Consider the following 17005-nt stretch of genomic DNA (forward strand, 5'->3'; position numbering starts at 1 on the left):
ATTTAATACATCTAATTGCACAATGCAAATTGTACATGAAAGCCCAACGTGAAAGGCACAATATACACTGCACTGTATAGTAGAAGTGAAACTGTTCAATAATTATGTTTTATGTATGTCTGTGTGATTGTGTGCGTTTGTTTCTCATTTCAGTCATTAAAGTATTCATTCCAGACTAAAGATCGCCTTTGTTTCGTCATGGAGTATGTGAATGGAGGAGAGGTAAGACAAAAACTCACACATGCTCACACAAACTTTCATGATGGTTGTACCGTGTGTGGTTACCCATTTCGTGTTGTTGCTTAAAACAGCCAGTTAAACCACAGCTTGTCCACACTGACAGCTATTAAGCTCTCTGCCTATTCTGCTTAAAAAAAAAAACTGTGTTAAAAAAGTCGGACAGAAAAGTGCCCATTGCTACATACTCACAAAATGTAAAAAGATTAATTTCTTGGCTTTGTTGTGTTCATTTTAATGGGTAAATATGTATTTATTAATATTTGTCTTAAATATGACTGTGTATGTTATAGCCACAAACATTTCTTTTTTCCAGAGATGTTTCCCTAAACATCCATCTGCATTAGAAATGTTTCTCACAGATAAACACAAAGTTTTTACCTGGGACAATATAGTGTAATTGGTGAGTGTGTGACTGCAATGCAGCAAAGACATGTTTAGACGTGCAAACACTCAAGAAGTGGCTAAAGTTTTCTGTTCGATTGCTTTCTAACACAGCTAATATGCCAACCAACTGGCCCCTCGCTTGCTGTCTCATCTCTTTTCTCTCTTCCATCCCTCTCCTGCTTGTGTCTATTTATGAACACACCTATGGGGCAGATATAGCCAGAATGACATTCGGAGACGAAATGAGTTTGGATTCCCCCACTTTTCCATTTCTCAGATTTTTAATCGGGCCGTTTTTGCAATCTTGGTTCATTCCCTCAGTGTAGCTGTCACCTGCTCCCCTCTCAGTTAGTTAAGCAGTTCAACCAGTGCCAGGCCTGAGCAATCACACATATATACACACACACACTGAAAACACTAGCAAACACACACATACTTAGACAAACACACACACACACAGCATATTTTTACCTCAACGGACAAATTGTGACCACACATGCCACACAAACAAGCAAGCACACGCACACAACCCATTACAAACCTGCCACAGTCACAGCTGCCAGTACACTGATGAAGGCCCACCTGTCGTGTTACCCCCTCTCGCCACACACACACACACACACAGACACCATTTGAGTAAGGTGGTCTGTGAGCATCACTCCAGCGGCCATATGCAAACCTCCCGGAACAATTATTGGGGAGATGTGTGCCCCTTGGCCTCATGGGTAATTTGTATGACTTGAGTGGTGCAACGCAGCAGGCTGTTGTCATTTTGGTGCCACATGTGTAGCACTGTGACAGTGACAACTTGACAACTGACGGCTAGGGATGGAGATGAAAGGTGTGTGAGGTGAGCGTAAAAAAAGCAAGGCTGAGGAGAAACAGGAGGTTAAGCCACCGGGGAAAAAAACGAGTTGTATACTCTTTAAAGTAGGAAAACAAGCTTCTTGCCAAAACCAGAGAGACACGGATATGACGGAGGCTCGGGGGGCAAGGCCGGTTAGGCCACTAATGAGTGCTACACTGGAGGCAGTTGGGATGGGAGGTGGGTGGGGGGCTTGGCGGCAGTGGCAGTCGGCCTGTCTTTAACTAGACTGGTGTATTGATTAAACACTTGATTTGGCCCCTGCCGCTGAACTCAACAGCAGCACCATGCCAACCTAGCCCAGAGGGTAACGTAGAAGAGGTATGTGAGTATGTGGTGAGGGGGACTGCTAGATGAGGCGCCAGCTGCCGAGCGCCTCCACCCGCCCTCCTCTGAGACGCCTCCCCACCCCCACCCAGCCCTTCTCCACATGCACCCCTCAAACACACACCCCACTCACCCTCCCCTCTGCTATCTATCATCTCAATATGGTGCGGGCAGCCAGTTTGTGTTGTGCTAATTTCCTCCAATAAATCAGTAATTATTGCTGTGCCGTCCCTGCTGTCTCTCCCCGTCTCTCTCCCTTTTACCCTCTCTTCTCCTCTCTTCCTCCCTCCTTTTCCCGCAGCTGTTTTTCCATTTGTCCAGAGAGCGGGTGTTCTCAGAGGAGCGCACACGCTTCTACGGCGCAGAGATCGTCTCAGCTCTTGACTATCTGCATTCAGCCAAGATTGTGTATCGGGACCTCAAGGTAAACAGAAGCAGAGAGGGGAGGCTGGTTGGGGGGCATGGATGAGTGTGATCAGACAGATATTTGAGAGAAAAGTTTTTTTTTAGCCTCCATCTCTTGTGTTTCCATGTTTTTTTGTTTTTGCATCCAGGAGGAGACGAGTGGCTCAGGATGTGTAGTAATTAAAAGAGGGACAGGGACAAGCTCACACAGACATAAAGCAATAAAGAGGTGCGGGAGGCAGAGAGGGAGGGAGGGTGCTGATGCCACAGAGGTAGAGAGGTAGATGGCTCTGTCTGAGCGTCTGCCTAGCAGCCTTGGCCCCATACCTGCTCACAGCAGCCAAGAAAACAGAAAGGAGAAAAAGCAGACAGAGAGCGAGAAAAACACTTCAGCCATTAAAATTAAAAGGTTGAGTGGCTTCACTACATACCTGAAGTTTATTTCCCTTTTCCACTCGTAGTTTGTGTGCCTGAATGTGCATACTGCCACTATGTGGGCTAATACAATATGGTTTTCCATACCTGTCTGCCTCTGCTCTCCTATTCAGAGTGGTAAAACCTTGGCTCCACAGTACAAAAACGTATTTCAGTCTATTATTAAAGCAGTTGACTATGTTTGTTATTATTAAAAAGATCTAGCTAAAAGGTCTCTGATGAATTGAAGCCAGTTTCCCAGAAATGCATTTCACTATTGTAGTCTTTGTCTTTCATTTCCAAAGAGTTTTGAGATTCCAGTGGTGAAAGTTGCCTTGCTGAAATTGTTTTGTACCTTGTTTCCCTTTTAGTTGGAAAACCTGATGTTGGATAAAGACGGCCATATTAAGATCACTGATTTTGGCCTCTGCAAGGAGAATATAACAGACGCTGCTACCATGAAAACCTTCTGTGGCACTCCAGAGTACCTTGCACCTGAGGTAATACTTTTATTATCTGTTTCTTAACTGTCATTTGATTCAAGTTTTTACTTTTTCTTCATTTTTCTTGCCTTGAACCTCTGCACTGCCATTTCTCTCATCTTGTAAGATGATTCATTCATTTATATTAGCATTTAGTCATTTAGCAGATGCTTTTGTCCAAAGCGACTTACAGGGCACAGGCAGGGTAAGCGTAAGGAGGTCTTGCCTAAGGACCCCTACTGGAGGTAGGCCACAGGGAGGAGTCGAACCCCAGTCTTCCACATGGAGTGTGGTGATTGCTACACTATCCACATGATATCATGGCCTAAAGGGGTCAATGTTTTTCACATTTTTGTAGCAGGTGCAATATAAAAAATATCTCACAAGATATTATGTTGGTTGAAAACATTTATGTGCCTTGACAATCACAAACGAACAGAAAATCCCTGGACTAAATGTTTGAAGGTCTTACAGTCGTGGGTTAATAGCTATGCCACCTTGACAGCAACTTGTTTTGGTGTCCTTTTCATTTAGCATTAAACGTGATCATGAAATGAAAAGTCACATTTTTCAGAATCAGTTTAAATTATTGTCATTGACATGACGGCATATAAGTATATTTTGTACTCTATGGTAGATTTTTGCATCATGCACAGTTTTGTAGCATTAATCTATCTGTAAATCACAAAACTGGATAAATACAATAGATGTTATATTTCACTCCACCTACATTATATATCATAGAGGATACAATCAAAGTACACTAATGGATTGCATTAGATTGTACAGTGAGTGCATAAGAAGACGTCATTGGTAGATTTAGCGTGATATTGATTACTGTAGATTAGTATTTTGGTTACATCATGAACATTTCAAGTGTGATGGATTTGTGGACCACATCCACAGCACAATGCCGATTTTTCATAATTTGCTTTTATCAATGGATAAATGAAAGAAATCTCAGGGAGTGCTTGTTAGTTCTGTAAACTGAGCAGATTGACTGAGGCTTTGTAGTACATAAAAGCATCTGTGGCATCCACAGGCGGCCTGTCATTAGGCAGTGTTTCTGCACCACTCAGGGTTCCACCAGGATGGCCCCTGTGAACTGTGGGTCTCACGTTGCCCACTGCACAGCTCCTGTTTATCTAACAAAAGTCTTGGGTGATTACCAGGATTATTACTGATCATACTCAGGGTAGATTCCTGCACAACTAACACCAGCCAGACATACAATACACAAACACAACTCTTGACCCATGTAGGCTGTGACTGAAATCACTCCCTATTTACTCATTTACTAATGTGTATATAATGTACACGCGGTAGTTCACTCAATAGTGATCGGTAAACTGAGACTTTACATACTAAATAAAAATGGTGGACAGTAAATTCAGTGCATTTGCACAAATTGGGGAGTGATTTTGGACACAGCTGAAGTCATGATCCAGGTACTCTCTTGCAACCCGTTACCCATAATACCCTGCGCTTTGTAGGAATGTTTGAAACCTTCTTATAGTGGAATTTATGTATGTACACTGTAATTTGCAGATTACACAGGCAAACTGTTTTCCATAATATCAAGGTGAACAGTAAATATGCAGCTTATGCGTCTGAATGAGGGTGTTTGTTGAAGAGGAAAAGGGCACAGCACAACACTCACACACAACTACATTCTTGTAATATTTTCTATTTTTTTGCAGCCATCCGCTGTCCAGTTATCAGCGCTCCCTCACTCGAAGGCCAGCAGATCAACTGGCGAAAGCGTTGCAGGGTGGGTGGTGTAGACAGAGAGATGGAGATGTGGAGATGAAGGCAGGAAGGGGAGAGGCATAGTGTATATCCCACTTGAAAAAGTATGGAGGACAATTTGGCGCAGCATTTTGTGCTTTTTTTTTTTTTTTTTTGCTTTTTTTTTTTTTTTAGAGTCCCTTCCTTTGCGTGCCAAAAGCTGATTGGAGGCTGTTGGTTATTTTTCACAGGATGTGCGTCTGTGTGCATTTATGTGTGTGTGTGCGCGGGTGTGTGCTGTGTGTGTGATTGCAGTAGAAAGTGCGGGCTAAAGCGAGGCAGATGGCGGCAGATGGGCGAGGTTGGAGGAAGGTGCTTGGAAAAAACCTGGAAATCTACACCACCACCGCCGCCGCCATTCGCCCGCCCGCACGCTCTGCTCGCCCGCCCGCGTGTAAAAATAACACAGTTTGCATGGAGCCAAGTTACAGAGATGCAAAGTAGCCGGGATTAAAAAGAGAAAGGGGGTGGTGGGGGTTAGAGACAGAGGAAGATGAGAAGGGAGAGAAAATATTTCAGGGTTACAGGAGTGAAATTCAGACAGTTCCTGTGTTTGCCGTCAGTGAAAAGGGCAGATGAGAAGTAAATAAAAAGTGTTGGTCTCTGCTGCATACCTGAAAGAACTCATGCAAATGTACTTCAGCAATACAACACCGTAAAGTGAATAATTTTTCAGCCACACTTGTAAAGCAGTAGATTGTTTTTTGTGTGTTGTTTGCTTCAGGGATAGTCAAAGATTAATGTGAGATTAATGAACAATAAGCAGTGTAAGGTCCTTGTAAAGTGAGGGAACAAGATCAGAGAAAACACATGGGCAGTGTTTTTTCTCTGTTTTCTCATATTTTTGTGTTTGACACATTTCCTTGTGACTATGTTTTTTGTTGAAAGTGTTGAGGGGGATGGCTTTTTTCCACTGATTTGTATGTGTTTGTTTGTATGTTGTATATAATGGGCATTGTGTGTGTGTGTGTGTGTGTGTGTGTGTGTGTAAGTGTGTGTGTTGTTCCTACTGTAACTGTAAATGTTTCATAAACATAGCAGCGCAGTCAGACATTAGCGAAACACTGCAAGATATCCGAACTGTTACAGCATAAACTGATTTCCAAATGAGCAGATAGAAGGTCTCCGTTTGACACCAACAATATGTGAGTGTATGTTCACTGTACAGTACATGAGGTGTGTGTTTGTGTTCCCTGCTGTGCATCTGGGCCAGTACAGCCACAGGCTGTGTGTGCCCGTCCCGTCCCATGTAGTCCTGTCCATGCTGCCAAAGACTTTGTCCCACAAGCAGCATCTAGTTGCCACATGGCTGCCCCGACGAGGACCAGTGCAGGACAAGACCTTCTCCCTGATGGCTGATTTTAATCAGTTCTCCTCTTTTCCCTTCTGATTTATCTCATGCGTTACTTTCTTCTGTCTTGTCCTATTTATTTGTCCTGTCTTCCTCTAAAATATACACACATATTCCACACGTACATGCACACTTACACACTCCCATGCCTCTATGCCTAAGGCTGTGGGGCAGCATTCTGGCTCTGTGTGAATTAATCTGCTCCCTGCCTGCAACCGAGCTGCCACTACTTTCTTTGGTCCCAGGACACACACAAACACAACCTCTTACATTGAGAACATACATACATGCACATGTCCAACTTGACAGCTTGCATTTGTATACATTTCTGTACCTTTTTTGTACAAAGACGTAACACACAGCTCTGTAGAGCATCATTGAAAACAGCCTTGTGAGCTGTTCTGAATTTCATAAAGTGCACACTGTGTGTGTGTCCTTCTTCAAGCTGCAGGGAGTGAAACAACACCAAACATCTCCTGGTTTGCCTCACTCTCAAAACTTTATGAATTTGATGAGGACGGATAAATATTCCATCTGCTGTGTGTGTATGTGTGTGTTTGTCTGACAGTCTCCCAGCAGTCTAAGCCAGTGTTATCCCTCCAGCCGTACAAATCAATAGTATATCTGGAGCTGGCGGCACGATTCGTTCCCCCAGCTCTTCTCTGCAGCTGCCAACAGGGTGACCAGCTTAATGCACACACACACACATTCACACATAAAATAACACTTCCAATTCTCTTATTCAGTTCCACGCATGTTGACTTGTACACAGTGAAGCAGCCGCCTGCATCATTAGCAGTTTAGTGTGGAGTGTGTGAGCTTAGTCAGTTAATGACCAGATTTCAGTAGTATTGAGCTGCTGTGGAAACTCACAGGCAGCTCTTTGGTGCTTTCTCACACCTGGCGTCAATGCACAGTGACATTTAACACGATTTACATTTGGATTCATACAACAGAACCTTACCTGAACTTTCATGTACTTCTTAGGAGAAACTGACAAGTAAAATGCTAGAGGAATAAGACTTTTCTCTTTACCTCTACAGCCTCTCGTCATACTGTTATGACTGTAAATTACAAAACTCTCACAGTGGGCTTTAAGGTGCAGGATTCTTGATCTGTAATATTGAGATAACATTGAATAGGTATTAGTGACTAAAAGGAGAATTAATTGGCTCCTGAGCAATAGGGGCTCATCTTTTTTTTTATTTTTATTATTTTATACATCTTAAAGCAATTAATGGCATGTTTACTGGTGATATCTTGTTCATTATAGCTGGCTGATTTATTAGAACTGGTATCATAGAGAATGATTTTTTATGTTCCTGCCGCAGTCTAAGCTATTTATGTATTTATGACACCTGTGCTATCTGCATCTGCCACCCATCTTGCTTCTACTAATGGCACATATTAGTCCAGGAAGCAGTATATTTTTAAATCCTTTGATATGTTGACATTTGCTGTATAGTTCTATCATCTAATATTTTAATTATGTCAAAAACCTGTTCATACACTAGTGTGTTTTTACATGTTTGTATTCATGTCTTAGTGTCTGTTCATGTCCATTCTCCTTGGTCCATTATTAACACTGTGTGAGATGTTGTTATTTTTGGTGAGATGTACAACATATGCTGCTCTGGCTGCTTTCCAGCACTGTCTGTCAGTCACACGTACAGTACATGCAGCACAAGCATGTATACACACCTATACACTCATCACCATGATATTATTATGCTAATGATGATATAGATTATGCTAATGTTGGCTCCAACAGCACTTGAAATATTGCTCTTTCTGCGTCTTCCTCCCTTTTTCCTTCTCCTCCTCTTCCAGAGGTGTGGAAACGGGCGCACAAGGTGATGAAAGCAAAAGCGTGAGCAAAGAAGACATGATTAGGACGGAGGAGGTAGGATAAGACGAGCTGAAGAGGAAAGTGTGAGGAGAGCAGGCAGAGAAAAAGAGCAGGAAGGCAGCTCATACAAGCTTTGATAGAGGACTGGCTTACTTCACAGGACCAGCACACAGAGCAGCACAGCTCACTGTACCTGTGCTAGCCAGCTTGGAGGTTGAACTGGCCCTGACCCGTGTTGTGGGCTGTGCTGCCTTTACCATCCAGGGACATTCCTGTCTGCCCATGCCAGTATATCTGTGTGCCAGGGAGAACTGGCAGAGACCTGAGGGGGCATCTGGTGGGCCATGCCAACACACTGACTCCCTTACTGTAACAGGGGCTTCTGAAGACCTGCCATCCCATGATGTTTACCGCTGTATGTGTGTGTGTCTGTGTATGGAGAGAGGAGGGGGGGCTACCATCTACACTTGAGTCCCTGTTATCTGTACAGTCACTTCTGTTCATCTCCTTTACTGTTTTTCTTTAATCTATCCCTTGAGCTAACTGGTATGTTGTCTTTACTCTGCTGTCTGTCCTCACTCATCCGTCTCCTCACCAAACACCTTGGGCAGTCTGCATTGTCCAATTAAAAATGTTGAATATAAGCAGGTGTGCAATAAAACAAATGGTCCCATTTAAAAGCAGAAATTGTGTATCTGTGCCTCTCTATTCTCTGCAGGTCCTGGAGGACAACGACTATGGTCGGGCGGTAGACTGGTGGGGCTTAGGGGTGGTGACGTACGAGATGATGTGTGGCCGACTGCCGTTCTACAACCAGGATCACGAGAAGCTGTTTGAGCTCATCCTCATGGAAGACATCAAGTTACCGCGCACGCTGTCCACTGACGCCAAGTCTCTGCTGTCCGGCCTGCTCATCAAAGACCCCAACAAACGGTGTGTGCATAGGGCTTATGTGTGCATCTGTGTGTGCATTTGGCAAATTGAATGGCAGATACACTCTTTTCTCCAGGTGAATAATTTTTATCCCTCGGTTGCCAGAATTTGGACATGCAGAGGGATCTATTTTGATCATTATGCCAAATGTTTTTCAAAAATCTGTAGTATTTCTCTCCTCTCCTGTAGGCTTGGTGGAGGACCAGATGATGCTAAAGAAATAATGAGACACAGTTTCTTCTCTGGTGTTGAATGGCAGGATGTCTATGATAAAAAGGTATGGTGTGCTGACTTATAGAGCATCACAGGGTGGTGGAAAATAAATCATTTGACATTATAAAGGGTCAAGGTGACTAATCATAAACATGCACAGGTGTGACCTTTCATCCTGGAGCTCTGTCAGTCTGTCCGTGTGTTTATATAACATCACTGAGTGTGAGTCAGGTCCCGTGTGGCAGCACCTAAACCACGTTAGACAGGTGCTGAGCTTCCACCCTTCTCTGTACTCTGCTCTTTCTGGATCACTCACTGATCTTCACATCCTCTCCTGTTTGTTTCCTGTCCTTCCTTCCTTTTCTGCCCTCATCTTCTGTCCTTTCGATTTCTCTCCTTTTAGGACTTTTCTTGTCCTTGTTCTTGCTCTTTTTTGTTTTTATATCTGCTCCTTTCTTTTTATTTCCCTTTTCTCTTCTTCTGTCTCTTCATCTACCAGTCTTCCTATGACTCAAATTCAAAGTGCGACAGTACAATGTAATTATTTTTTTTGGTGTCTTTGTTTGGGCTTCAACTTCTTTCAGGGCATTGCAGTACCGATGTGTAGTCTGCCATTAAAATCCACACAACCGCTGCTTCTGTACCCGTTTTCTGTTCAGCAGAGGAAGTTCTGTGAGAACTACTCGTAGTTTGAATATTGTACAATCTAATCTCTCCTCTTTGTTTCCTCCTCACGTCTTCGACCCAGCTCATCCCTCCCTTCAAGCCTCAGGTGACGTCGGAGACAGACACCAGATACTTCGATGAGGAGTTCACAGCCCAGACCATCACAATCACTCCACCAGAGAAATGTGAGTGTCTCCGTCTCTGCCTCGCTCTCTTTCTCACACATGTACACATAAACATATGCCAACATTAAAAGTTGACGAAATCTCACTTTCATTTCTTACAGAGCTGCAAATATTCACAGAGGAGAGAAAAATGTAGAGAAATAGAGTGACAGGAAATGATTACTAGCGTGTGTGTATTAATATATACTGTATGTCGCTCCCCATAAGGTCTCACGGACACAAGGTGTTCTTTACACACAGGCATTTATTAGACGCACTTTCAGCATGCCGTGAGAACTGAATAAAAGACACATAAATACATACAAAAGACATTTCTTAAGGGATGTAAAACACAAATAAAATAAAGCACAATAAAATATAAACAACACAAATTGCACTTAAACAATTACTTAAGATACGAAATGACATATTCAGTATTACAAACTTTAACCGAAACATTTGGCGTCATGTTAACATTCAGCAGCTTCAAATATGATATAAAACACAAAACAAAACGTACCTCATTGGCCGCATTATCTCACAGGGAGGAAAATAAACTTAGAACCGAACTTTTCAACATCAAAATCTTCACAAAAATGTTGCGCAGTGCAGCGTGGCTCAGCACCCCATCTTCTAATTAAGAAGTTAATCCACGTGCAGTAGATGGTGTATCACAACAATTAACCCGAAGTTACTTAAACTGGCGAACATTGGTTCCGCCTCAGAATACTGCTATACACGTGTTGTAATAACTTTATATCAACAATATACATTACTTAAATTCCGTTCTTTCATATATATACATTATAAACATTCAACAAAACAATCACAGATACTTGAACAGTATAACTGATACTTGACAGCAGTTACACTCCCACCAAATCACTAGTGATTTCTAAAATACAATATACAAACTATCTTAACTTGACTAAAGAACACTTAAACACGAAAACTATATTACTCAGCTTCAAGTAAGGTTACAGTCTTATGAATAGGCCTTTCCAAGTAAACAGGTTTAGTAACACGCTTCCCTTGCTCATCCAGTGCTCTGTCACTAATCAACAACTGAAGCTTTCTCACACATCCATCTTTACCAGGATATACTTCAGTGACCTTAGCCAACTTCCATTCATTTCGAGGTGCATTGTCATCTTGCACAAGCACTATGTCATTGATCTTTGCATTTCTACGACCTTTATGCCATTTTTGTCTCTGTTGCTGGTTCAAGAGATATTCTTTCTTCCATCTAGACCAAAATTCATTGGCCAAGTATTGCACTTTCCTCCATCTTTTGCGAAGATAAAGGTCTTCCCTTACAAACTCTCCAGGTGGTGGCAAGACAATAGAAGATTTCATGGTCAGAAGGTGGTTAGGTGTAAGAGGTTGTGGTCCTGCTGGATCATTGAGAAGGTGTGCCGTTAAAGGTCTGCTGTTTATGATTGCCATAACCTCATAAAGGTAAGTTCGCAATGACGAACTATCAAGTTTGCGAGATGACTGATCCAGAATGGACATCAACACATTTCTTACTGTCCTGATTTGTCTTTCCCAAGCTCCACCCATGTGGCTTGCAGACGGAGTGTTCATGACGAATTCACAGCCTAGTTGCTTAAGGCCGTCTTGGTCCATTTCTTTTACAGCTTCTAAGAACTGACGTCTTGCACCAACAAAGTTAGTACCCTGATCAGATTGAAGTTGTCGGACATTCCCTCTTAGAGCAATGAAAGCACGCAGAGCATTGATAAAAGCATCAGCTGTCATATCATCAAGCAACTCTATGTGCACTGCACGAGAACACAAGCAAGTGAATAACAGACCATATCGCTTCAACTCCTTTCTTCCCTCCTTGACGTAGAATGGGCCGAAACAGTCCATACCACAATAAGTAAAAGGAGGAGTTGTCTCCATGCGTTCCAATGGTAAGTCTGCCATTTTTTGTGTTTCTGTAGGTCTTCTGAACTTCCTACACTTAACACACTCATGAATGCAGGATGATACCGCATGACTGCCACCAAGTATCCAAATACCATTGGATCGTAGTTCGTTAAGCGTTATGCCACGACCTTGGTGCTGAACTCGTTGATGATAATGTTCAATCAGCAATCTTGATATGTGACTGGTCTTTGGCAAAATCACCGGATGTTTGATGTGTGGGTGCAAAGCAGCATGCTCCAGACGACCCCCCACTCTGAGGATGTCTTTCTCATCCAAAAAGGGATTCAGTCTGTAAAGTTTACTACTTTTGTCACTACACTTCATCTCACCCTTGCACTTTAAGCTTCTGATTTCCTCAGAGAAGAATGCACTTTGTACAATGCCTATGATTGTAAGTTCTGCATCTTTCCTCTCTTGGAGACTTGTGGCTTCATTGGTTTTTGAAGTCAAGCCCTTCAGCTGTTTGACACGTCGTACGAGTCTGGCAATGGCTTTGACTAATCTGTTCCAGTTGGAAAACTTTAGAAAGCGATTATTCAATGAATCTTCACTTGTCAATGTCTTGTGTACACACGTCTTGCGAACTTCTGGGTCTTCAACAGAAATATCTCCCACCTTAATATCTCTGCTGGGAAGATCATCAAGCCAAAGAAAGGCTGGACCAGTAAACCAGTTGGATTTAGTAAGTTCTTTTGCTGCAAGACCTCTTGATACATGGTCTGCAGGATTTTCTTCAGAGCTTACATATCTCCATTGACTTGGATTTGTGCTCTCCTTAATGCGCTGAACACGGTTTGCCACAAACACATGGAATCTTTTCGCATCATTGTTGACATATCCTAGGACAACCTTAGAGTCTGTCCAAAAGAACTCTTGAGCCTCTATTTCTAGCTCCTTTCTGAGCAGATCACTTGTGCGAACAGCAACAACCGCTGCTGACAGCTCGAGTCTGGGTACTGTGGTAATCTTCAGGGGTGAAACCCTGGCCTTGCCCATGACTAAAGAACAGTGGATTTCTCCTGATGTGCTAACTGCTCTCAGGTAAGTGCATTCACCATACCCTGCACTACTCGCGTCAGAAAAATGATGCAACTCATACCTCTGGACTTCGTTCCAACTTTCTGGAATGTAACATCGCTGAATCTTGACATCAGCTAGGTTATGCAGATCCAAGAGCCAGGCTTCCCATTTTGGCCGAAGATCCTCAGAAAGCGGTTCATCCCATCCGATCTTGTCTTGACACATCTGTTGAAGTATCTTCTTCCCGATCAGAATGAAAGGTGCTACAAAGCCAAGTGGGTCATAAATGGAGGCAACGGTAGATAAAACTCCCCTCCTTGTTAGTGGGCGTTCATTCACAATCACTCTGAACTGAAACTGATCTGCAACAACACACCAGCTGACCCCTAGAGCTCTTTCAATCTGTGTCTCACCTAAGGTCAAATCTTGGTTGCGTACCGTTTCTGCACAATCCTCCTTGGGAATTGACGCAAGCACGTTGTGGTGGTTGGAAATGAACTTGTGGATTCTTAGCTTTCCAGTGCTACAGAGCTCTCTTGCTTCGCTCACTAACTGAATCGCTTCTTCATCTGTTGAGACACTTAACAGACCATCGTCCACGTAAAAGTTCCTCTCAATCAGGCGGATGGATGCTTCGCTAAATCTACCCTGTCCTTGAGCAGCAATGAACCTCAACCCATAATTTGCACACCCCGGTGAAGAGGCTGCGCCAAACAGGTGGACTCTCATACGGTAGACTGATGGAGAAGATTGGAAGTCTCCATTATCCCACCAAAGAAACCTCAAATAATCTTGATCATCTGGGCTCACATGAAACTGGTGGAACATGCATTCAATATCACACATTATTGCTACTGGCCCCTTGCGGAACCGACAGAGCACACCTACCAAAGTACTTGTCAGCTCTGGCCCAGTAAGCAAATGATCATTCAATGACACTCCTTCAAACTTCGCTGAGCAATCAAACACAACCCGTATCTTCCCAGGTTTCTGTGGATGATATACCCCGTGGTGAGGAATGTACCAAGCAGGAGTCTTCCTGATCTCCTCTTCTGGAACTTTCTCTGCTTCTCTGCGAGTTATTATTCCATTCAAGAAGGTTACATAGTCATTGTGATATTGTTTGTCTTTCTCAAATCTTTTTCTCAAACACATGAGACGGTGATGAGCACACTTCACATTATCTGGAAGGCATGGTTTATTTCCCTTAAATGGCAATGGCATCTCACAGTGGTTATCTGCATTGATTCTTGTCCCTTTCTCCATTATCGATAGGAAACGTAGATCTTCTTGTGAAAGGTGAGCATCCTCTACATTCCTTTCAATGAAGTCGGACTCAAGTGCTCTTATCACTTGTGGTGGTGTGACCACTTCTTTGACTTGTGTGCGGCACATATATCGCACTTCATTTGTGAGATGAGTAGATGACAACAACTGAGGTGTCACCTGCTTCACAACAATCCTGTGGCTGCCTCCAATTGCATCACCATAATCAATACAAGGATTGACATGACCGATTATGCTCCAGCCAAGGTCTGTTCTTTGAGCAAATGGTTCGTTGTCCTTACCTGCAACAACTTCTCTGGGTAGCAGGGCTTGTGAACAGTCATATCCTATAAGCAGGCCAACATCACAGTCTATTAACGGAGCCATCTCTTCAGCAAGGTGCTCCAAGTGAGGCCATGCTCTCGCTGTCTTTTGCGTAGGAATGTGACTTAGATTGACTGGAATAAACTCTCTGGAATAAGTTGTTGGAAGAGGAATTTTCTTTGAGGAGTAGAACCCTCTCACTTGTAGTCCCTTTAACCTTTGACTTGGAATGACTGTACTTTTGGATGATAATGTGGAGATTTTCAACTGCACAGGCTCTTTTGGTGCATTGAGCGTTTCTGCCTTTTCTTGTAATATGAACGTTGTGTCACTTTGATTATCCAACAGAGCATATACAAGGAGTTCATTCTCTGGGTTACTTGTGGTGGAAAGCCACACCGGGACAACTGTGGATGTGTATGTACTGCTCACATCTTGGACCACTCTATTAGATGTTACTTCATTTGATGTTTCGTTGCTTGGTTGAGACTGCATTGCTCCCACTGACCTTTCCTTCTCCTTCACATGATTCCTGCTGTCTGTTCGTTTCACCATCTGCTGTTCCTTCCTGACATCCCTTGTGGTTCTGTCTTCATGTAAGCATGTTGGATGCTTCCCCTTACATGTGTCGCAGATGCTCCTCTTCTGACAGCTCTTCGACTGGTGTCCTGGTTTCAAGCATCCAAAGCACAATTTGTTCTTCTGTGCAAACTTGATTCGTTCTGTGATCGACTTGTCCATGAACTTCCAACATGTGTGAATGCTATGTGATGGTTTCTCACAAAAAATACACCTTTTCACATCTAGGTTTTCTACTGAGCTGTTTACCAATACACGTGCACCAACACTTCGAGGTTTTGCTATCTTTGGTCTTTCCCCATCACTAGACTTAAGTGCATGAAGTGAGGTTACTGGGTTACAAGCTATCTTAGCTTCAAACGTAAGAAAGTCAACAAACTGCACAAAACTTGGAAACATGTGGCTTGCTTCTTCAATCTCAACAGCCTTCCTATTCCATCTGGCTACCAACCAATCAGGAAGTTTTGCAAGGATTCTTTGGTTTTCACCACAGTCGTTCAGGATTTCAAGACCTTTGATCTGTGTCATTGCTGTGCAACAGCCACGAAGAAAGTCAACAAACTCTCTAAGTTCAAAACAATCTTTAGGTCCAATTTTTGGCCATGAAGATAGCTTATCCCTAAAGGCCTTTGCAATCACGAAGGAGCTTCCATACCGTTCTTCCAGAATATTCCACGCAGCATGGTAGGCTGTGTCGGTACCTAACAGAAAATAACTCTCAATAGCTTTCTTTGCAGGACCCCCTACATACTTGCGAAGGTAGTAGACTTTCTCACTCGCTGGAATGTTCTTCTTGTCTATCAACATCTGAAAAGACATTTTCCAGTCTGTGTATCTTAGTGGATCTCCACTGAAAACAGCTGGTTCTGGTACTGGGAGACGACTTACATTGATAGACTCTGCTATGGCTTCAGCAAGTGCTGTAGTGTTATCTTCCTTATGAACATTGGTAGATGACTCTTTCTTTATGGCAGGTTGAGGAATTATAGCAGGTTGAGCATGTGAGATATGCTTTGGCTTATGTGCTGGAAGTCTACTTGGGATAGGAGCAGGTTTGACCTCTGCAAACTGAGAGTCATGAAGTAACTCTGTTATCTCTTCATCTGAGCTCACTCCTGTCTCATACACTTGCAAACGTGCCCTAGCTGCATTCATTCTTTTGACTGTCTCTAAGCGCTCTATCTGCCTGCGCTTCTCTTCTAGTGTCTTTTTTCTTGCAGCATTTTCTGATTCTTGCACTGCAATCCTCTGCCTGTCTTCCTCTTCAAGAATGTCAAGGCTTTGTTTCTCACATTCTATTTCTTGTAGGACTTTCAGAGCCTCTTGGGTAGCAGCTAACTCTGCTACTGCCTCTTGTTTAACTGCAGAAGACAAGTTAGAGTGTGTGGAACTTATACTACCATATCTTATGGACCTTGAATCTTTAGAGCTTGACCTGGACCTATGGGAAACTGCAGATGAAAACACTGAGCCAGTGTCTGCCCAGTAAACTTGTTCCTGAGAACCTTCCTTTCCTTCAAGACAGTTCCATGCATAGTCCAATAGTCGCCTTGAGACAGCATCACAGGTGTCTACTCTACGTCGTGTCTCCCCATCAGGGACACTTAGATGTCGTAGGTCGTCATAAGCATGTTTCACATCAGTTGAAGCACACTGAATCTTAGTTCTGAGGTTAAGTATAACATCAACAGAAGAAGAACTATCAAGCTCCTTCTTAGCGTGCTTGGCAAGAGCTTTCCATCTGTCATATGTAATGACAAAGCGATGCTTAAGTCCTTTGATTTTGCTATCATGCAGTTC

General features: G+C 43.1%; 2 protein-coding genes across 5 annotated transcripts in view; one reads left to right on the top strand and one right to left on the bottom strand.

The window, feature by feature from the left end:
• The window catches only part of akt3a (v-akt murine thymoma viral oncogene homolog 3a), a 55439-nt gene that overhangs the window by 33321 nt on the left and 5113 nt on the right, over positions 1-17005 (top strand). For all 4 annotated transcript variants that reach the window (XM_026354504.1, XM_026354505.1, XM_026354506.1 and 1 more), the window contains 6 exons: positions 154-222; positions 2118-2240; positions 3007-3135; positions 8824-9038; positions 9228-9315; positions 10000-10102. In XM_026354504.1, coding sequence (XP_026210289.1) covers positions 154-222; positions 2118-2240; positions 3007-3135; positions 8824-9038; positions 9228-9315; positions 10000-10102 — 727 coding nt within the window. The remainder of the gene's footprint in view (positions 1-153; positions 223-2117; positions 2241-3006; positions 3136-8823; positions 9039-9227; positions 9316-9999; positions 10103-17005) is intronic.
• Positions 10329-12494, bottom strand: LOC113158539. Its single transcript, XM_026354508.1, has 2 exons — positions 10602-12494; positions 10329-10378 (listed from the first exon to the last, which is right to left on the bottom strand). Exon 1 carries the CDS (start codon positions 12338-12340, stop codon positions 11039-11041), a length of 1302 nt encoding a protein of 433 aa, XP_026210293.1. The 5' UTR covers positions 12341-12494; the 3' UTR covers positions 10329-10378; positions 10602-11038.

This window comes from Anabas testudineus, chromosome 15, assembly GCF_900324465.2.
Source record: "Anabas testudineus chromosome 15, fAnaTes1.2, whole genome shotgun sequence".
In the NCBI taxonomy this organism is placed as follows: domain Eukaryota; kingdom Metazoa; phylum Chordata; class Actinopteri; order Anabantiformes; family Anabantidae; genus Anabas; species Anabas testudineus.